General features: G+C 42.6%; 1 protein-coding gene across 5 annotated transcripts; it reads left to right on the forward strand.

Annotated features, from left to right (window-relative positions):
* The first annotated feature begins 215 nt into the window (after positions 1 to 215).
* On the forward strand, positions 216 to 22,532 carry snx19b (sorting nexin 19b). 5 transcript variants are annotated; one of them, XM_027021230.3, is made up of 13 exons: positions 216 to 397; positions 820 to 1,521; positions 2,029 to 3,663; positions 4,396 to 4,534; positions 4,627 to 4,727; positions 4,819 to 4,938; positions 5,027 to 5,148; positions 5,230 to 5,323; positions 5,396 to 5,579; positions 7,020 to 7,146; positions 20,286 to 20,470; positions 20,633 to 20,720; positions 20,973 to 22,532. In XM_027021230.3, the coding sequence occupies exons 3-13, from the start codon at positions 2,044 to 2,046 to the stop codon at positions 21,094 to 21,096; spliced, it is 2,904 nt and encodes a 967-aa protein (XP_026877031.2). In that variant the 5' UTR covers positions 216 to 397; positions 820 to 1,521; positions 2,029 to 2,043; the 3' UTR covers positions 21,097 to 22,532. The 5 variants fall into 5 exon arrangements, 4 of the variants coding, with proteins under 4 accessions (XP_026877031.2, XP_081555987.1, XP_081555989.1 ...); XR_014117839.1 differs by having other exon boundaries at positions 5,230 to 5,579; positions 20,347 to 20,470; positions 20,973 to 21,021; XM_081699861.1 differs by having other exon boundaries at positions 5,230 to 5,579.
* Positions 22,533 to 22,959: the final 427 nt, after the last annotated feature.

Raw genomic sequence — 22,959 nt, forward strand, 5'->3', positions numbered from 1 at the left:
GCATACATTTCCTAAATACTTTTTTTTTTTTTAAGTATTTTTTTTGTTTTGTTTTTTAAAATAAATTTATTAAAGATTCACAATTATGTCCTTCCCCATGACACCTACAGAACCGTTACCATGTTTGAAGGTGTAAGGAAAAAAGCAAACATGTATTTAAACATTAGTTGGGCATAGGCTTTTATTTTCATGAGGGGCGAGGAGACGTCGTTATGAATGCATGATGTAAATTGGCATTAGATTTCTTTGTAGTGTTCACTGAAATTCTGGAAAGTAAATTACCCCCTCAGGTTCTGTCTCCCTGCTAAGGGAGTGTGCTGTTTCACATGTTTTGTCCTGCCCTCTTATTATAGGACACTTGGACACTTCCAGTAGGAAACATTCACACAGCATGCAGGTATAGCTTGTGATTGACACTCAGGACATTATCTGAATAATGATAATTTACTTTTTTAAAAAATACAATTATGTTTTGCCACATTACTATGGGGTCTGATGAAAGTATATATGTTTTTAAAGGTCAAACATTCAAGGTTGATGTTAATGAAAAATGTCTATGTTGCTTTGTCACACAGCAAGCCTTTGTCGATCACTGATTAGTTAGTACAGTTATGGCCCTAAAATTATATGATTCCTATGAAGTTATTGTGCTCCATAGTGTCTTTCATTAGTCTTTTTTTTTAGATATCTAGTTTGTTAGAACAGTAAACAGCAGGCTAAAGCATAGGCAGTACCTTCATAACATGTTTCAACCTATACTGCCCTGTTGCCTGTGGTCAAACTGTCAGTAAACTTGCTCATATCCTGATTGTTTTCCAGTTGCTGAGTGCTGAAAGAAGATTTAAAGCCCTCAAGCACTCAGACGGTAGAAGAAATATGGAATATGACTAGGGGCCCCAAATGTGTTACCAAGGAAACAAAGTGCAGATCACTTGTTTAAATGGTGTAAGGGTAGGTGAGGGGGGCTTTGAGTGCCTGACCTCGGTGGATTGTGTTTATCACTCTTCAGAAGCATGTACCAAAAAGTGTGGTAGCTCAGACTCTGGTCGTGATGATGAGGGTCCCAGGTGAATAACCATGTTTAACATGTTTGTGTGTTTTGGCTTCCTCATAATTAACACTTTCAGGGTATTTTGAACTTTCAAATAGTAAGTGGACCCCTTTTTATGTTTCTAATATTCTGCTTTAATTGAAGATTTCAGCATGGTGATTTACATTATCCCACCAGTGCAATTATTTCAGACCTTTTCAGGTTTATCGCCCTGAATTTGGAAATCCAAAAGTAGGCAGAATAATTACTAGATTTTTTGTTATATTTACATGTTTGGATATAACTTACAACTAAAATTACTTCCCTGAGTAACCTGTGGGGGGCGGTAGGAAAGGCGATCATATGTCTCTAGTTCTACCGATAGGCGACGAAGAAGGTCGAGCAACAACAAAAAAAAAAGTTGGCGTTACCAGTGTTTTGGAAAGTATGAGTTGATCTGCTTCGTGTTCGTGCCATATTTATAAAACCAGGTAAAACGTACGTTTTCCTTCTGTGGCTGGCTTTTGCACGAGGAGCTGTATATCTTCCATGGTCCTGGTTGAGTTGCTGTCCCCCCGTAACTGACATGCCTAAGTGGAAACCGGAACTGGGCTAGCACGGTAGCGCTAGCTGAGGAGCAAACGGACGCTGGCTTTAGACCTTTTCTCTCCATAATCACTTGCTAACAGCTTTACGGATGGCATATTTAACATTAGTAGTCCTATAATGATGGAACCGCAACGACGACTGCGCCGTGTTTGACTTTTTAAGTGTAGCTGGCCAGCTAGGTGAAAGCTAAGTCATCTCTGACTTGGGGAAACAAGGTTAACTGCATGTCTGCATTCTCTCATTCACGTTGAACTTGAAACCAGGCCCAGAGTAGCCAGGCACTGTCCTGAAAAGCCCTTGTGGGCCAAGATGTTTTATTTACGGCATAATGTCTCCTCCTTTCCCGTATTCCTCATTCATTTCACGTATAAATTATGTCTATTTCACAGGATCCTTCCTTTACGATGTCCCAGCCAGAGCGTCTCTGCACGTCGGAATTTATGATGCAAAGGAAACTCCTTGGATTTGGTGCATTCGTGGCCTGGATGATCCTGTTTCATTTACTGGTGAACGTGTGGCTTCTCTGTTTGTTCACTAGTCTTCTAGTAGTCATAGGTGGTTGGCTTGGATCTCAGGCTGTCCTTGACTCTGAAAGCGTCATTCATCTTGAGCATTTTGTCACACTGGACAAGATCCAGTCTTCTGCGGAAAGCGAGCTGCAACTGGACCATGAGATCCAGAATACAGTTTCAAAGATCATACGAGACTTTGTCTCTTCGTGGTACAATACTGTGTCCTCGGAGCGTGAGTTTGAGGAGGAAATTCACAATGCTATGATCTCCATGGCGATGGAGCTGAAGCGTCGTGCTCAGAAAGTGGACAGGAAAGCTTTAACACTGAGGACATTAGACCTGTGTGGATGTCATCTCCAGAGCTACATAAGAGCCAAAGAAATAATGGCTGAAAATGCAAGCAAAAAGGAAGGAAGTGAGAGTGCTAAGGGCAGCCTCTGGGACACATACAGTGCGTGTTTCACTGCACACCCGGCACTGCAGGGTTCAACCGTAGAGGTCAATTATGCGAGAGCCATTGTGGATTTGCTTTTACATGTCCTGGTCCCACCACCACATCTCGAAACCAGAACAGGGAGATTTGTGGTGTGTGAACTTATCACATGCAACATTCTTCTCCCTTTAATTGGGAAGCTGTCTGATCCTGATTGGTTAAATATGAGTATTGTAGATGTGTTTAACAAGTCCAACAAACCGGAAGCTGAGCCGGAGGAGTTGGTGAAAGATTCGACTCCAACGCAGGTGGTTGCGTCCGAGCAAGATTCACGGCAGGACCTTGAGGCTCCTCCTTCTTTAAGCATCGAGGTCCATCCTGATCCCCCCACTGTCAGTGAGGTCCCGATGCCAGAACTGGCCGCTTATGATGTCATTGACTCTACAGAGCTTTATTGTCCACAGAACATGGAGGAGGAATCCAGACAGGCCAAACCGTTTCCTGCAGCGAACACAAGGCGTTTCCTGAAATTTGGTAAATCCAATCCATTCTATCAAGAAACGGATGCTGATTTGGAGTCTCCTGTGAGTGATTTCAGGAGGAGCTCGCTGGAATCATTGGTTCTGATTGGCACCGAAGAAGCAGAACGACTCAGAGAGTGTCCTTCGCCAGCAGAGGGTGTGCTAGACCTCGAGGAAGAGGTGCATGTCTCTTCCAACACAGCAGAGAGCTCGTGTCCTGAAGTCGTTGTCTCTGAGATACGAGAGGCTTCCGACACAGCTGACGGGACAGGAGAGTTGTCATCAAGCTTTTGCGCCCTACAAGAAATCGAGAAGAGTCACGCGAGAGTAGGCCTGGGAGTGGAGCAGTCGCGTGCGCTGAATCACAGCGAACTGATGGAGCCTCCGCAGGTCTCCTCGCCTTCAGGTGGGACCATTCCGCTCTCTCCGTTCACGTTCGAGCCGCTCAGCAGTCCAGAGGGCCCAGTTATTATCCAGAACCTTCGCATTACGGGGACCATCACAGCCAAAGAGCACCGGGGTACCGGCTCACACCCTTACACGCTCTACACTGTGAAGGTGAGGGTCTGTCTCCCAGTAAATGCCCAGTTCACCCTCAGTAAAGACCTGGAATTGCAGGGAATTCAGCAATATGAATTTGACCTTGAGAAAAACATGTTTGATATCTTTTTTGAAAAGGCAATGATGCTAGCCTATTTTTGCAGTGAGATTGTGTTTATGTATTTAAGAATATAAATAAAAATTAAATATAAAGTGAGAGTGAAGTACCATGCTCGTCGCATTGTAGTGGCTGTGAGGTCATGTAGTTAACGTGTTTGGTGTAGTGGGTAACAACGCTGGCTTTCCTGTTGGGGACTGGGATTCAGTTCTGTGTCTGGTCAAATGCACTATGCAATACCAAGAGTCCTTGGGCAAGACTCCTAACGCTACATTCGCCTACACTCCATATCTGCCAGTTGTGCAAATGTAAATGTATGTTATGATGACCATATCTCAATGTTTCATTTATATTTAATAAATAGATACTTTAGCTTGGTTACACTATACTGGAGAGTTAATTACAGAATTTAAAATGTATAAAAATGATATATAGTGCAATAGTAGTAAAGTATTTATAGAAATGTAATAGACTAGGTGTAGTGTAGAGTATAGAAACATGTGGTCTAGTGATTGCTGACTATAACTGAACGCCAGGGACCCACAGGGTGAGTGAGTGAGTGAGTTGGGTCATTTGATGCAATAATGCAGTTTAACTCCTGCTGTATCTTTGTCATTGCTCCTGGTTTGCAGTATGAGACAGCGGTGGACTCCGAGAATCCCGGCACCGTGCAGCCGGTGGCCTATCACATGGTCAATCGACGTTATAGTGAATTCCTGAACCTGCAGACTCGATTGGAGGAGAAATCAGAATTACGCAAAATTCTTAAACGTGAGTTCTGCTGGATGAGGGTTTCATGATGGAGTGTGCACTCCTGTGTCGTACTGCTGTGGGTCTTTTACTCACATTGATTTCCATTTTAGACGTGAAGGGACCTAAGAAGATCTTTCCTGACCTTCCTTTTGGGAACATGGACAGTGACAAAGTTGAGGCCAGGAAAAGTTTGTTGGAAACATTCCTTAGGGTGAGTTTGTCCCTGGTGGTCTGCTTGCACTATACTGTCTGTAAAACACACCTCTGAATGCCAGCTGACCGCCAGCGGGTCGTCTTTTCAGCAACTTTGTGCCGTACCTGAAACCGCCAACAGTGAAGAAATGCAGGAGTTCCTGGCCCTCAACACTGACGCGAGGATTGCTTTCGTAAAGAAGCCGTTCATTGTCTCACGAATAGACAAGGTACTTTTGAAAAAAAAAAAAGCTTTTGTGCACTGTAGTTTTAGACACGTCACCTGTGAAGTGTGTTGACTTTGGTGTAAACCGGCAGATTGTGGTGAATGCCATCGTGGACACCTTGAAGACAGCATTCCCCCGCTCTGAGCCACAGAGCCCTACAGAAGAGGTGGATACTGAGCCTGATGGGAAATTATTGTCTGACCGGAAAGCCAAGTAGGTGTATACAGAAATGAAGACTCGAGATCATTGGCTGTCTCATCATGTCCCTACCGTCTACCTCTCTTCTGTTTCCAGGTCCAGGATGCGTTTCGCCAGTAAAGTCGCTCCTACTCTCCACGTTTCTGACATGAGGCCCCAAGTGCTGTACTGTTTTGATGAGTTCAGCACTGTAAGTGTTTATACTTCTGTCTGTGCTGTAACGCTGCCCCCATATCGAAACCTCTCCTGCTGTTTTCTTCAGGTTTGTAATGGCTTCACCTTGAATGGTCTAGAGCGCTTCATCTCTGAGAAGGAGAGTCTCGTGAGCAAGGTGCCCCTCAGAGAAGCAGAAGGGGAGGGCGTGGCCAGCCCCGGAGCCAGGGGCAGCGTGAGATCGTGCACATGCCGAGAAGAGAAGTTACAGCATGCTACTTTTCAGAAGCAGGGTAAGGTACTGCTTACACTTCACCCAAACGTGCTGATCATGTTGGCACAGAAGGGAAGGTGGCGAGGGTTGGATGTGTGTGTGACCCGCCAAAATACTACAGCGTGTGAACACCACAAGCCTTTTTTGTAAATGATATTCATTCAACGAGATGCCAATGTAGCATGTCCTCCTCGAAATAAAGTTCAGAACGACATAAGCTGAATAAAGTAGCATTTAGTAGGAAGGTATGTGTATGTATGTGTGTATGTTCATGGCTGAGATTCATTGTCAGCTGTGTTCAACTTAATGAGGGAAGGAAGCTTGAAGTGGAGGTGCAGTGAATATTTAAGCTTTAATTCTTAAGTGCTGTGTGCTGGTCTGCTGTAAAGCGTCCTTGTGCCTGAGAAAGGCGCTATAGAAATGTAACATCATAATTGTGTGGCTTGTTGTTTGGCAGTTGTGGGAGTGATTAGTCATTATAAAACACAGCTGTGTTGGGGGAGTGATTCCTCAAAGAAAGAGTTGGATGCCAAGTGTCAGAATATGTATTGGTGTGCCGAAGCCGTCAGTTCTGTGAGATGGGCTAGTGTTGCCAGCATGAGGTAACGCTGATGCATGTATGTTCATGTTTAGATTTGGGATTTGACATTGTGTAACATTATATAACGTAATATTTAATATGAATATGAAGTCATGGGTATTAACAAATATTAAGCAATAATATACAAACCTGAAACTGAATTACGTTAAGTTTAAACTAATGTCTTGTCTGTATTTGCTGTAATATGATTTTCCTTTATATGGGGTAAAGGTGGTGGTAGTAGTTCAATCTAAATTTAGATGAAGGGGTGTAACTATGAACTGAACGGATATGCTGTACATGTTTTCTACCTCTGGAGGGCAGTAGATTCAAATAATGGCTCAGTGTTTGTAACTTGGTTCCTTTGCACAGGGGATGTTTAAAATATGCAGATAATTAAAGTGTGAATTATTTTGTCTCATGAAGCTTTGCTTTTGTGCACCATTTTCAGTGAATACCTCCTGGTTTAGTTGTAACTTATTGACAGTTCAGTAAACTCAGTAGCAGAACTCTGATGTGTGTACACTGTGTGACTGTAGTAGCACCTATTTTTGACCCCCACTGCTTGCCCCTTACATTCTGTCCTCGGGTCCCCTGGCCAACTTGCACAACTGTGAATCAGAATCACGTGTTTTGGACGCAGATCTGTACTGCTAGCGGATGTTTTTCTGCCTCCTCAGTATCACCTCGATTGATCACCTCGGTCCTGTTTTCTGCTGACTGTAATTTGGAGAACTATTTCATCCTTTTTGCTAATTACTAGAGTCTTTAGAGACTTCTTTGGTTATAGTCCCAAAGCTGCTATTTTCCAAACGCTGTGTTTGTGTGTACCCTACAAGCACTGCTCCTCTGCTCTCGTGAATCTTGTTTATTTAATAGGTGAGACGCTGCTGGCTGACTCGGCTCTTGGCGTTGTTAGTCTGCTGATGAAGGACCAGTGGAGCTGGCTGTGCACTCAGAACATCCAGAAGGCCATCAGGCTCCTGTTCGGGACCCTCCTAGACCGGTATGTAAAACCAGTACAAAAAACCCTCCTAGACCAGTATACAAAACCAGTGCCGTGGAAAGCTTTTGTTTAGCGTTATGCGCACTGGAGTGGTTGTCTGAGGGCTGAGATGAGGTTTGCCCAGGAAATTTGTATATTCAGATGATCACAAGAAGGACAAAGTCCAGCCAATTTTAACATGTTGGAGATGTGTGTCTTAATATAACACATGAATACAAAAACAAACTTCTGCAAGTACATCATTAAAATTAATGATTTGTTTTCACAGCTATGTTGTTTAGACTTTATGCCCTGAGGCTGTTTTCACCTCACATTGGATTGGCAGTTTGTTTTTTTATTACTATAACGACATGATTGTTTGACCTCAAAGTTGTGAAGATTTAACCACACCTTAGCATTAGTGATGTGTGCTGTGTGACAGGACCTTGAGGAGACGTCTGACTGTAAGCTTTAGTGATTTGGTTTGTAAATGATATGATGCGTTTTTGTACGTTTGTAATCTGGCTTGATCGGAGTCCTGCGTGTTTCTTGGTTTTATTTCTTCTGGGTATATCAAACCGCGTATGTACGTCAGCCAGGCAATATCCTCACACCAGCCTGGGCTCTTCTAAGGAAAATGTTGTCTTAAAGCTTTTAAATAAAGTTGGCTAAATAACTAGGCTCCATTTTGGCCTGATCTTTAGGTGTAGTGTGGAAAGCAAGATAATAATAGAGGAAAAGAAATCTCTCACATAGCTCTTGGAGAGGGTGTTTTGTGCAGACTGTACGGTGGTGTGAAAGTTTGCCCCCTTCCTGATATTTTTATGCATGTTTTTCACACCTTAAATGTTTCAGATCAACAAATTTAAGTATTAGACAAAGATAACACAAGTAAACACAAAATGCAGTTATTAAATGAAGGTTTTTATTATTAAGGGGAAAAAGAGTCCAAACCTACATGGCCCTGTGTGAAAAAGTGACTGCCCCTAACCCTAATAACTGGTTGGGTCACCCTTAGCAGCAACAACTGCAATCAAGCGTTTGCGATAACTGGCACTGAGTCTTTTACAGCGCTGTTGTGGCCCATTCATCTTTGCAGAATTGTTGTAATTTGGCCACATTGGAGTGTTTGAGTATGAACCGCCTTTTTAAAAGGTCATGCCACAGCATCTCAATCGGCTTCAGGTCAGGACTTTGACTAGGCAACTCAAGTCTTCATTTTGTTTTTCTTAAGCCATTCAGAGGTGGACTTGCTGGTGTGTTTTGCATCATTGACCTGCTGCAGAACCCAAGTGCAATCACTTTTTCACACAGGGCCATGTAGGTTTGAATGTCTTTTCCCTTAATAATAAAATCCTTCATTTAAAAACTGCATCTTGTGTTTACTTGTGTTATCTTTGTCTAATATTTAAATTTGTTTGATGATCTGAAACATTTAAGTGTGACAAACCTGCAAAAAAATAAGATATCAGGAAGGGGGCAAACACTTTTTCACACCACTGTACACGGATGGGCCGATGACTGAATTTCTAGCCAAAGGCTGTCTCTGATATTCGGAAGTTTTCTGCATATGCAGTAACATCTATGGATAAATGCCGTAAATTATGTGATTGATGTGAAAGGATGAGACTTCTAGCAGGAGCTGAAGAATGCGGCACTGCGGGAGTGTTCCAATACTCAGGAGGAGGATTTGGACACGTACTCCTTCTCTAAGCTTCCTTGACATTGTTACAAACACGTGGAAAATATTTTCCGACACAAGTCATAAGCTGAAGTACTAGCTGTAGTGATGAGGGCTGGAACTCTCGACTGTCTGGGTTTCTGTCGGTGTTGGACCGTAATAAATTGCCTTCTGGGTTAGGATCATGCACGTTTTGATGCTTGAATATGACATTACAACAGCAAAAAAAAAACTGTGTGAACAGGATGCTCACACACTCTGTTTTTTAATTCAAGAATTTCTCAACTAGCAATGGAATCAGAGTTTTAAATAATGTACTTTTGTATGCATCATATTTTGGTCTCTTATCGTGAGGAGAGGGAGATTTCTAGCTCCTAACTTACGATGTTCTCTGACTTTGAGATTACAATACTTGTAAAAAAAAAACCAACTTTATTTATTTGCAATACATTAATTAGCAGCAGTGCAAAATCATACACTTACATCAGTACAGGAATGTGCTGGTAAATTTTGCCTAATAAAAAACACTGACTTTTTTTTGTTTTAATTGCTTAAGAAATATTTCAGTAATGAGCAGAAAACAAGCACATTTGGCAGTCTCACATGCAGGAAGCGTTCACTGCGCTTCTCCTGGACTGATTCACGAATATTACCTGTACATCTGTACATCACTCTTACCATCAACCTCTCAGTACAACACTGGTAAACCCCTCCTGGTGCTTCACTACGACAGCGGGGCTTCATTACAGAAGACCTGGCTAATAATTACAAATCCCTTGGCAAACAGATTTCTGTTCCATGTCTGAGAGAGATCACTTTGACCACAATAAAAGTTGAATAGCCAGTAGACGTGTTAGTAGTTATTACATAAGTATTAGACTTTAATTACGTATATAGTCACATTAGGCTAATTTTCTTAAACTTCTCTAACTTGCAGATGGTACTTTCCATTTGTGTGGTTTCATAACTGCCCTGTCTGCCAACTACACTGTCTGTATGTGGACCGTGTTCAGGTTCCTCAGCTGGGTTGGGTGATGCGTCAGGTCAGCAGTTTACAGTTAGTGTCCCGGATTCTTAATGGGATGGAGATTTGGACATTGCAGAAGTTGCTCTTGGCCTTGTGCATGGCATCAGGGTCTTGCTGAATAGTAATGTTTCTCCAGGCTGTAGGTTTATTTTATTGTTCAAACTGAAGCAGGTTTCTTATATTATTTTCCTGCATTTTTGCACCATGCATTAGTCCAGTGACTTCAGAGGGGAACCGTGATCACCACATTCTATCAGCTGCATGCTTCTCTCTGGGGTTCTTCTTGTTGTTGATGACTTGACAGTTTTGGGTTTGTGCCACACAAAGTGTTTTGAATTTTTTGACCTCATTTTGATGCTTTCTGCCAAACCCCAGAAGGATTTTAATGTTTTTTCCGTCATTGGTGGCTTCTTTCTCTCCCATACAGGCTAGTTGTGTGCAGAGCTCTGGTTATTGGCAGGTGCACCTTCCTTCCATGTTGATCAGCATGGCAGAGTGCTGGATTAGAACAGGATGCAGCCACGCTTTGTGCACATTCTGCTTCACTTGTCTAACGTGCTGTTGTGTAAACCCAGAGGTGGAGTTTAATCTAGGAGATAAATGAGTGTGTGAGGGTGCCTGTGGACTCCTCCTCCTCTGTCACTGTGCACTCGTGCCTTGAGTAAATGGTATTGTGGGACTGGGAGCGGAGGAGGTCTTCCCCTCTTCCTCCTGATACTCATCTGAACCTCAGTACAGACTCATTTCCCCTCTACAGACTGCTGCACTGTGGATACAGTTTCCAAACACACATAAAAACAATTTATTAGCACCAAAATGCACACATCGGTCGGCCAAAGTGCTTTTCAGGATGAGATCTGGAGGACCAGCACTTGGGGGTGTGGGGGGGATTACGGCAGCCCATGGGGAGCTGGCCACTAATCCCAAGGGATGATCACAGCAGTGCAGGCTTGTGCTCAAAGATCTACCCGGATGGACAAGGCGGTTATTGTTGTCGTTGCTCCTGCTGCAGTGTTCCTTCCCAAACAGAGTGCACATTAATCTCTCCAGCAGAGCCATTTGCAGTCTGTGGATTGATCTGATTTCAGAAACACTGCTGTACTAAACCTGTTGGAGCCCTGTTGTCTCAGGAGCTGGAAACAGTACATCAATCCACGCCACTCTTCTGCTTGTCAGAACAACCTGCTGCTTCACAATTTAAAACCTTGTTGATCTTTGCTTTGGCTGTTCAACTTCATTCTTGCCAGAATGACAGATTCAGCATATAAGACCTTCGGAGAACATGGATGTGGCTAGAGCGCCCATGGTCAAATTATCCTGAGATTCAAGCAAAATTGTGTTTCTTCAGTCTTTTTTTAGACCTACTTTGTATCCTTAAGTGGCTTATTTATATTATTGCTAGAACTGTTTCTTTTGCAAGCAAATATTGAATCTATGTGACGCATAGCAGCGATGAACTGAATGATCTAATACCAGCAGGAGCGCTCGGCGCGCTGAGACATGGCAAAGCAGCAGAGTCTCGTACTGTGTGTGGTTGGCAGTGGGCGTGTCCCTACGGCGCATATCATTAAGATATGTGTGTGAGTAAGGATACTTCACTTAAATATAGAGTACAGTGGGTATAATTCATTTAAGTGCAGAGCGTGATGTGGATATTTGCTGTGTCTGAGCCTTTCTTTACCATACTCTGTACTTGATCAGAGAGATGACCACCAAAGTGTGGGCGTGATTCATTATCCTGGGCTTGGAGCACTCTGGGTAGGATTTCCCCATCCTTTCCATTTTGGTGTGATAGCTGTAGTGTGTTATGCGAATGGAGAATTTCTCTGGGTTTAAATGCTGGCAGCTTCGTTATTTTTGGCACCCTTGACTATTGAAAAATGAAGCATGTCGTTACTGAGATTCTAATTTTCCAACATTTTCCATCATCGCGGGTAACTATTCAGTGGAGTCAACCAAAGTAACACATTTTTCAAATTCCTCTTGTCACAAATCACCACCAAGAGATGACAAGCTCACACACACAAATGCACCTGTGTGTTTAAAATTTGGTACAGCCTCTCCTTCAAAAGACAAAGCCCAGTTCAGGCCACAGGGTTTCTGGGTTTTTGCAGGGTGTAAGAGACCGGGGCTCAAAACATCAAACTGCAAACAGTGTAGTTATGTTCTATACAAGCATGCTATCTTATTCCTGGATGAAGATCAGACCAGTGAGCGATGCACTAGTACTGGTTAGACCGCACCATTAAGTGGTGTTTATTATTGTCATAATTAAACAGTAGTCATAGTAACAATAAATATTAGAAGGTGATATAAAAATATTTTAAGAATCTTCCTAGTGTTATTAATAATATAATAATGTGTAATTATAACTGCTGGATATTGATATTGGATGCAAAGGATATTGATATTAGATTGATAATTCTGCTAGAAATTAATCAATTAGAAACACCAACCCCAAACATGTCTCCCAGCTATCATAAAACTGAGCAATGGGGAAAATATGCCTCATACCTACCAGAGAAACAACAGATGACTCCCTGAAAACAAAACCATTGCCTTCTTGAGATGCAGAGTGACAATCTGTGGTGTATACATGGGGGAAGAAGTGTTTTAACGTGTGTGTGTGTGTGTGTGTGTGTGTGTGTGTGTGAGATTTCCTTGGTAAAAAAATAAAAGCAATAAAGAGCAAATTTCCTATTAATAGGTGTTTTGAGAGTCATTCCAGTATCTGAGAATCAACTGAGCACAGGTTATTAAACCTGGTGTTAATGCTCTGAGTTATTCTTTCATCTGAGGTGCTGTGGTTGTGTCCCCGGAGAAAGACCGCTCTGGAGACATTCTAACCTTCCCCCCCCTATATTCCAACACGTCTCATATTGTCCTAAGGTTTTTACAATCAGTGTTGGTTACCCTTAGATATACCTCATACCTCTTTGGTGCTGTATGAAGTCGTCTTGATAATTGAACACATGACTCTGTTTTGTTCCTTGATGAAATTGAATGTTCCCTTTAACAATGTGTATAATTTGCACATATTTCCAGAAATGACCCCAGTCCCTCTAAATGAATACATTTGTTCCTTCATTCTGTTACAGGCAAAAAACTCAGATGCCTTTTCTTAACCTCTGAGCTCAGTAAATGGTCTGGTTACCTGTTTTTATTCTGGGGGATGTCGCTCCTTCCCAGTGTCTGGCCAGCTTGGCCAGTTAAAACAAAACAATGCTGTATTATGTTTAGAAGTCACAAACCTTAACCGTCTAACAAAGTGAGGGAAACTTCATGTAAGATTGTTCTATTATGCTGACTAGTCTGTAACTTAAACATGCATTGTATGGCTCTCTGAACTGCGGTCCTTGGCCTTCTCTGGCTCCCGTCAGTGTGGAGATGATGAGATGCGCATGTCATGTTGAACCTGTTCCTTCTATGTACAGTCTGAGCAGGTTGACACTGATTTAGTTCAAAAGTAATTTAGCTCTAAACACCATCACGATTGTGGCTTTAATTTTATATGTTGTATTAGGCTCAAATTATTATACTAATACTAGAGCACTGTGTGTCATCTGCTCAATTTATTACCAAGTATTTACTAATCCCAGAGTGAAATGGGTCTGTCTGGAGTGTTTAACTTCTCAAATCACCTCCTTTTCTGTTACTCGCCTCATTTTATTAGAAACTTTATCTCCTGCCAGTCAGTATAATTTTAGTTTAATAGACTTGATTTGTTTTCTTAAAACTGCCATTAAGGTTTCATTTGATGTATGAAGAAGGTCAGGGAGTCGTTTAGTTTCAAGACGGCACTTTCCTGCTCAGATGCACCACTACCATTTCAGTCAAACACATTTAAGTTGGTACATCTCAAGTACATTAAAGCTGAACTTCAAACACACACACAATTAACTCAAATGCCAGTTTAACAAAGTACCTGAGTTGTTTGTATGGTTATTAAACAAGATTTTTAGTTTTTGTGGTTTATTATTTTCTACATTTTGCAAATTCTTTGCTCTTTTGCCATTGAAGTGGTGTGGCCCTCTTGGGAAACCTTTTCCACCCACTGTACAGTTTTCTGTTAGCTGGACCTGCTCACCAGTCAGAGCATTTTGTGTGCATGTTGTCCTCTGATGTCTGTGGCGACTGTGATGTTGACACCCCCTACTGAAGTGCCTAGAAGAAATGCAAATTCAACACATTCCAGTTTATTACACTTTATGCATAAAGTGCTTTAAAAAATAAGTGCTCCATGAGTGTAGAAACCATGATTTCAGTGCACAATTCCTACAGATAGAAGGAGATTGGCTGATGTTGAATGTTGCAGCGGTTCATCAGGGAAACCGTTCAGTTGAGATGGGTGGCGTGCCCTGAAAATGGGCTTGGATCTGATATATTCTAAACATGACCTGTTCCTACAGCAAGCTGTCAAAAACATTAATGTTCCTGCTTCAAATAACCACTGTTAGTGTTGCCATGACACTCTTAATAAAAGCACTCAAATGTGCTGACAAGACGACAGGTTCCTCCACAACCGGACACCCCTGCTACACGGTTGCTAAGCACCCAGCACCTCCCACTAGACCCCTGGACTCTGTATCTGGCCGGTTCAGCTTGGAAACTGTAGCGCGCAACCTCTTCACAAGCCCCATACAGAGTGCCGGCGTGCCCTGGGCGACAGGTGGATCTCGCTGTGTGCATCGCAGCTCTGAATATCTCTGTGAAATGTATGTGAACTGATGAATTTTGGCCATCTTAGCTTACACACATCCCTTGAGCAGTTCTGTAGTTGGCGCAGCTCTGTATTTCAGAAAGAATCAGTACACAGATGCTTCAGCCTGGTGCTTTAGTGACTGTTGATCGTTTTAGTTAATTAACTTTAATGTTAATTATGATGACAAAGAGGTTGGTGTCATCTTATTAGACGGAAATATTACTGTTTTGAAAGGACCAGCAAAACAACTCAGATCAACGTGTGTCACGTGTATATTGGTGATTGGCTGTGCGTTTCCTGTGTCCCCGCTTGAACCTGCGGCTTGCTTTTGAAAAAATATTTTAAAAATCCTTCAGCAGTGTGCGCTAACGCTAACTGTGCTGTTCTGTGGAGGTCTGCACCACTGGGTGGCAGCACATGCTGTCTAATGGTGTGTAGTGTCCGACTTGGGGATTGCTAACGATTATACTTTTGTTGATGATGATAATAATAATAATATTATTCTGTACTTGTACTACATTTCTAAATTCATATTCATATGCTTTTTAAAGGCAGAATTTTTAGAATTAAACCCCCCCCCCCATATATTTTAGGCCAGTAATTGCGCAGCACTGAATGCACACTCAGTCAGCCCCAGTCCTGTGTGTTGGCACACGCGGCCGTAGGTGACCTGGGCGAGCTGCCGTTCTTTGGGCAACGCGTTGTAAATGGACTTCATCATGCCGCCTCTAGTGTATATTGCTGAGCTGAAGGCTTCACCACATGCCAGGACACATTTACCTCTCATAACGGACTGACATGCTTCAGCTTTACTGTGTCATCATGTTCCCCGTTCCGACACTGGCCTCGGCTGGGCGTTTAGTCACCTCAGACCCGAGGAAGGGCTTGGGAAAACCTCCCTGACTGAAGCCTCCCACGGTGTGGGTGGGAACAGGAAGGAGCAGGCTGTCAGGACACCCGGCTCCCTGGGGACATGTCCGTCACCAAACCACTCAGGCGTCACATATCTCTGTCAAAACCATGCAGTCTCGTTTGTGGAAGCGCAATGTCGTCCTTCACCCAGGTGGAGTGTTGGACGACTCCACTGTGCACTCTGTTGTTTGCAGACATGCTGCAGAACGCTCTGGTCTTTGGCAGTGTAAACCAAAATGCCTTTGCTTATGGCAGTGGGGTCTCGTAATGCAGTTTTCACAAAGAAGTAGCGAGTAAACTGCCAAGCTTGACATGATGTTCCACGGCAAACATTTAAATAAAAACCCAGCGTTTCCTTCACTCTGAACTGTTTTATTGTAGCCAGATACCTGCTGTAGATCTTTCCCTGCTGGACAATAGCATCACCCATGCGAGAAGACAACAGCCAGCAGATGCCTCTGTCAGTGGGGGCGAAAGTTCACGCTGTGCCTCTGAAGTGCCAGTCTGCTCCGTGTGGTCTCCGCAGCCTGGCACACTGCCTCGGGGCAGGGGGAGAGAGGCTCTGTCGCCTGCTCCGGCTGTTTTTACGATGCTCCACTGGCGCTTGACTTCCTGAGCTAAACCGAGCATGATGAGTTCTGCACTAAACATTTTGATGCTCATCTGTTTATAGCTGCATGATGGACCAGTTTAACAGTTTAAAGGTGCCCTGTGGAGATCAGTGTGCTGAGCCTGTCCGATGTATAATTTTATTTATATATATATATATATATATATATATATATATATATATATATATATATATATATATTTGTAAGTTTTGGCTCACTGTTGGTTACCTGGCTTATTGCGACATGGACCGGGCCAGAACTTGCAGAGTCCTGCTAACTGCTATCAGAAAAGTAGGGAACGATTCGCTTTGGATTGCAGTGACCCATCTACTTCTAAGAATTGTTGAATTTTGCAGCTTCTGTCATGTAATAAAGTCTTCTCTTAGTATTTTATCAAATTTGTATAAATACATTTTGTTGTACTCATTGTTGATCGTCAGTGTTTAACGTGTATTCAATAGCGTGCATTCCCCAGTGTGCCTGTTTTACTGTGTTAAACTGGACCTGGTTTGGGAAGTGGTTTCCAGCTTATACCATGGTTTTCTGCTTCTTGCTGAGGGCCATATTTATTTTACTAACAGGTCTCTCTGGGGCTGCTACAGCTGTGTCCGTGTCAGTCTTGGTGACTCATTACTTAGCTGTTTTCCTTAACGTTTTATCTGTTGGAGAAGATTTATTACAAATGGGCCCCTCACCTTGACCTGTCCTCACCTTCAGCCTGAGAAATTACGATCAAGGGAAAACCCCCTAAGCCCCCGTCTTTCCTTAGAATAGCAGATTCTCTCTTGATGGTGATTGATGTGTTTGAGATAAACCGCTTAAGTTGGGCTTAGGAAGGACACTCCATATTCCAACCTTCCCCTGGGCTTTTAAGACAGTCTAGAATGTAATGGCTTGTTTAAAGATTGGCTCGTGACCCAGACACGTTTCAGACCTTGATTATGCTGTAAGCTGAACTGATGAAATGCAGTCCTTGGCTGCCCAGAGAGTTCACTGTGTTCCATTTGGTAAGGAGGTATGGTTTGAATCAGGCGCCTCATTCCCTGTATTTGTACAAGAACCTCAGGGTAATTAGTTTGTCCAGACACCTGTCGCAAACACCTGCCCTGAGCCAGAGTGTGGGATTAATCACTCTCCCTCCCGCACTGCGACTGGGAGCTCTCACACTTCACCCTGTGTGCGGCTTAAGATACACACTTTAATTAATACATCAGGCTTGAATCCATGGTATCAAGTGAATTGTATTACGTAACTGAATTTGGAAAATGTGGTGAGCTGTTTCCATCAGTGGAAAGTACTAACATTGTTAGTGTGCTGCAAAGAATCTTTTTTACTAGCTAGAGAGGTGTTTCCATTTGACCAGTTTTATAGGGTATTAAAAAACCTGTTCGTATCGGTGTCTGATTGTCTCCGTGATTGGTTTGTGGTGGTGTTTGCTGGCTAAAATGTTATTTCTTTTAAGAGTCTAAATAATTTCTATCACTGTTTTTTAGTATTGAATTTTAAAAAAGTGCTCAAAGTTTCAGAAATTTCGCTTGTTTTGTAGTGTTGGAGTGGGCAGTGCACCATAACAATGCAGATACAAATCCTTTTTGCCAACGTTTTTCTAAATGGGAAATAATTTGAATAGAGCAGCTATAAAGGTAGTTCTCACTGATCTGAAGTCTCTTCAGCAAATCCAGCTTCCTGCCTGTCATTTGCCTCCAACCTTTTGGAGAAAGAAAGGTGATCTGCTTGTGCAGCCATGAGTGAAATCTGGGTTTGTGTTGCACATACAGTGCTGGTATTGCCCAGGAGGCAACGTGGGGCATGGTGAGAGATCTTCTGTTAGCACGGTGTGTCTTAAACGACCTCTTTCTAATTAAACCGAATCATCTCTGTAGCCACGGGATTTGTTCGGTGGAAGAATTTTTTAAAGCATACATTTGGCCAAAATAACTTCAGTGAACAATGTGGTTTTAGGTTTAATAAAATGTAATAATTTTTAATTACATTTTTTCTCCATATTTATCAGGACGTATGGCAAATTTTGGCTGTTTTGTGATTATCTGTAGACCCATTAAGGATTTTTCAGTGTCAGAAAATGGCCTGCAGTTGAATTAATGCTAAGAACATGATAAGCTTTTGTAGAATACTGTATGTCTGAGTGAATATAAGGAGAATTACATCATCAGAATTACAATATCAGTTCTTCGGATCTTCAGTTCCTCTTAGATACTGCAACGCCCTTTCCCTCAGGAAGAGTTTGGTGTGACGTAGTCATGTGTAAATAGACAGAGGTCACAGTGCGGGCTTCCCTGTTTAGCATGAGACCATGAACTGCTGCCTCTGTGCCAGCTCCAGTGCCCACTCAACTGACCACTCCAACTGTTTCATTTTTTTTCCAGTAGAAATTCAGATGCCACTTAAGGCAGGTCTCCAAATGGAATATTCATATAATTTTTGTTTTTGGAGTGTCAGAAAACCTCAGGGCTCACATTAGCATTTAAAAGGACTGTTTGTGCTGGGCCGGCTTGGTTCTGCAGAACCAGCATTTGGTTCCAGTACTCGCGGATGGAGAAGTGCGTTCCCTGCTAATGGCCTGTGACCTCCTTATAAAGCCATTAAACTAAGCTTCACTTTATAAAACTGCACTAATGCCATTAGTAGAATTTATTAGGTTTTAAGTTCTTAACATCTTCAGTATTGTGTAAAATACAGGATCTAAATAAAATGTGTAAATATTTAAGTTTGATGCCCCAAAGCAAAATATGTCTAAGACTTATCAGAGGCTCAGTTTAAAAGAGAAAGGAATGTTAGATCTGCCCGGCAACCTTGTGGAAAAACCGGCAAATATGTTTAGAAACAACTTTTTTTTTCTTGACTGGAGCTCCACGTGAGTGCCTCTCCAGAAGGTGCCCGGAGAGCCGGCATCCCCCCGACAGACCGCTGCACCCTGGGTCAGACTGCACAGCTTCTCCTGGGTTGATCTTCTCTGTGTAGTGGTTCAGAATTCTAAACAGAATGACACTCAAGTTGCAGAACTTAAATGGGAATGATCGTGTTTTTTAACTGTTCTGTGTGTCTGTCTCTAAGCATGCTCTAGTGGTATGGTGATGAAGAATTATAACTTAAGTGAGGAACAGAATGAACCTAAACCACTAGAATCATTTTGCAGGATGTAATCTGCTGAGCCTTGTGGATTTCTCTGGTAGTTACCAACTGTTGGTTGTAATGTTATCTGAAGAAGATGTAGAAATGGCAAATGCATTTATAATTCCCTTCTTTGGGCTGGAAGTACACTTTGCTTCCTGTAATGCAATGCCTGCTGGGTTATTGTATGCACTCGCTGTCTAAATGCATGTCTGGGCAGTCTAGCGCTCTTGAGCAAAGGTTGTTTGTTCTTCCTAAAACATGAGCCCCAGGGGTGCAGTAGGGCAAAGGTCTCCGGGTCATTGCTGTTGACAAGGACACACTGATATTTAGTGTTAAAATTGATCACTGACCTGCTGGACGCTGGAGTCTTGGCAAGTCCCCAGTGTGGAGGTACATCCTGACATCTGGAATTAACAGAGGTTGTGTTGTGTTGCACAAGCCATTATGGCAGTAAATCCCACCTCATATCCATGTTCTTCACATGGAAGTCAAGGACATTTGTGCATGATGCAATGTTGTTTTATATACTTTTATTCAGATGTAATTTACAGCATCGACTTTCTGTAGGAATAGAAGCGTCTGTAATTGAGCTAGACATTTAAACATTGTCAAATTCTGCGTTACGTTAAACACAGAAGACAACTGCATTTTTGCAGCATTAACAAAAATGAGAGCAAAGCGTTATAAACTTGTTTTGAGAAAATCAATCCTGTATGGAATCGTCTTGACTCGGATAAAAAACCCTGATGGTTGTCTGCTGAGACGACATTAATAATGCATGTCAGGAGCGTGTTGGACACCTTTCATGAAGGTTCAATGCCAAGAACAATGTGGTTTATGTGGTCATGTCTTTGTAACTGTTTGTCCCTGTATCTCCTATATTTTACCATGCGTGGTGTACCATCTGTGCCCACTCAATAAATTAGTTGTCAGCTTTTATTTCAACACCATATGCTGCTGTCAGAGAGTGCAAAAGTCCAGCCCTAAAGCATTCATTGTCATTTGTAAGAGCATATTTCCAACCACGTATGCATATTTAGGTGTGTGTGTGTGTGTGTGTGTGTGTGCGCGTGTGTGTGCGCGTGCGTGCAGGTGGCTGGAGGTCGGGGTGACTAATCTGACCTGTAGGCAGTACTGGGTGATCTACCTGCAGGTCCTGCAGGAGGCGGTGTGGCCGGGTGGGAGACTGCGTGCACTACCCCGAGTACAGCCCACGCAGCAGCAGAGAGACCAGGGCAAACGCCAGTGCCTGCACTGCTTGATGAAGCTCCTGCCAGGTCTCTGGTTTCCACAGCAACACACATCACCTCTCTGTACATCCTTCATGCACTAGCCAACAGTAACAGTTCTGTGAAGTCAGTGAACATGCGACAATCTTCACTGTCAGGGTCACATAAAAACTTTGTTAGAGAGTGTGACAGTGTTTGATGTGTTTCCAGATCTGGTCTCTGATATGCTGGGCGCTGAGAAATACATGCACACCTGGCACACAGTGCTGGACTCTCTTCAGGATCCTACCATAAACAGGTCTGGTGCAGTGCAGCATCATGGATTAGTAACACTGTTAAAGAAAGTAACACTTTCACATAATTACATCAATCTTTATCTAACTTGCTCAAACACATAGTTTTTCTTATGATTCATGGTACTTGTTTCCAGACTGACCAAAGTGATTTAAAATATACATTTTAAGTGTGTGTGTGTGTGTGTGTGCGTGTGCGTGTGCGTGTGCGTGCACGCAAGCGCACTGGTGCCCGTGACTCTGCCGTGACTGCGCAGGCATCTGGTCTACTGCATCTGGGACCTGCTCATCGAGGTCCTCATCCCTGAACTGTCTGAGGACGAGTTCCAAAAAACTTTGCTCCACAGCATCTCCAAAAATGCAGAGAAACTGCCCCCATAGGAGACCTGGAAACTGACCCAATATCAGACCTGGAACCAGTGCAGATGGACAGTCATGACAACACAGCATGTGTCAGTGGACAGACATGAGGGTACAAAGGAATGAATGAGCAGTAAGTGGATCAGTGGCTGGTTTGGGTCAGGCTCCGTGATCACTAACGCGCTGCATGTGTACAGACTAGCTGGGATTATTCAGGCTGCGACTAGGCTCCCCCAGGCGGCAGAGCTGAGGTAGCGGCCAGCCGTCTTCAGGCCCTTGTTCTCTTCTGTCCTTCTCCCAGGTCAGATCCAACATGAAAACATCGCGACTGACTCAAAGTTGCCAAAAAATTCTCCCCCTGGCTTTCATGGTACTGTATGGCCTGGTTTAGCTGAGCCAGCTCCAAGTATACCAGTCGTCTCTCAGCCCATAGCTGGGCTTTAAACATCATTCATAATGTGACGCAGAATTACTGACATGAAGAATCCTTTAGTTTAAGACTGATTGGCTTAAACGTTGCTCTCTTTCTCAGTTTTTCTGTTCCACATTATTTTCCAGTTAAACCTAATATGTGAGATATATAAAGATATAAATCTGTCATATATAATGAGAGCTGTGAGATGTAGGAGACATGTGATATCATATCCACATCTCTCTCCTTTATCTTGCTCCCGCGCACGCACGCACACACACACACACACGCACACGCACACGCACACACACACATATATATATATATGAGAGAGATGAAGGATATATGAAATATTTGTCGTGTAATGAGAAATGTTCTGTGACATTTAGTTGGTCTCTTGTGTATTTAACATTTTTTTGGATGTAAATACTGAATTAATATATTCTCACAGTTGTAAATGTGGCACTAAAATCATGTAAAATGTTGAGCTCCCCATTTCTTCCCGCTTTGTGTGAAACTGCTGACGGCCTTTAAGTGTCCGCAGACCTGCGTTGTGAGTGCTGTGAAGGAGATCGAAGGACTGGCCATGAAGCTTTGAAAGGATCATTTAGTCCTTTATGTGCAATACAGTTAACTTTCCATGGTGCTTTGTGAAAATATCTTTGTCATGTACTGACACATTTATCTGCTTCTGTTGGATGATTTTCAGTGTTTTTTTTTATTTTTTTATTTTATTACTATTATTTTTTTCCCTCCTGGTCAAAGCACAGCATGGATGATGCATTTAATAAGTGTTTTGTGACTTTGTGTGAGGTCTTACTGTGGAAAACTATTTGTCTGTTATCCAGCATGAAGGATAACCTGTTTGGTATTCGACTGTACTGTGATAATCGCAGGTGCTCTCTGTTCTGTGGTATTTAATTTTGTGTTTGCCTTGACTGTTGCACTGTTTGTAAACCTTAGTGATTGCACCTGAAATAATTATGATGTGATTTATGCCACAGTTGAAATAAACCTGCACAGAACAGCAGAGTTACTGCCTTAAGGTGTGTTTACTTCATAAATTTCTTTTGCATACAGCATGGACATATTTTACTAATTTGTTGAACAAATGTGACAGTTCGGAGTCCGTCCAAACCTTGGAGGTAATGGTCCAGGGCCCTAAAGCCATGTTTGGGAGTTGTTCCCCGCTCGGAGATGCTAATGTGTTGGGAAAATGTACGTGTTACTCAACATACTATGTAACTGCCAACAGAAACGGGAAATAAACTACATCTGGACTGACGTGTCCAACTGTGGATGCCTTCATTTGTAAAAAAAACAAACAAAAATACATGCATTGTAATGCTAGAGGTGATGGAAGTATTTCATTGAAATGTTTTAATGGAATTTAAATTTTTTAAAATGTCTGTGTGTCTGTCTGGGTGTTTGTTTCCTGAGTTTGCATAACAATATAGACTATAGAGCAGTCT

This window comes from Electrophorus electricus, chromosome 17, assembly GCF_041902795.1.
Source record: "Electrophorus electricus isolate QZ-2024a chromosome 17, ASM4190279v1, whole genome shotgun sequence".
NCBI classification, from domain to species: domain Eukaryota; kingdom Metazoa; phylum Chordata; class Actinopteri; order Gymnotiformes; family Gymnotidae; genus Electrophorus; species Electrophorus electricus.

Excerpts from the sequence above, each read along its gene's own strand:
- snx19b (XM_081699861.1), top strand. The coding sequence starts at position 2,044 with ATGTCCCAGCCAGAGCGTCTCTGCACGTCGGAATTTATGATGCAAAGG. Across the intron at positions 3,664-4,395 it reads ACACGCTCTACACTGTGAAG|TATGAGACAGCGGTGGACTC; the intron begins GTGAGGGTCTGT and ends CCTGGTTTGCAG. Across the intron at positions 4,728-4,818 it reads TGTTGGAAACATTCCTTAGG|CAACTTTGTGCCGTACCTGA; the intron begins GTGAGTTTGTCC and ends TCGTCTTTTCAG.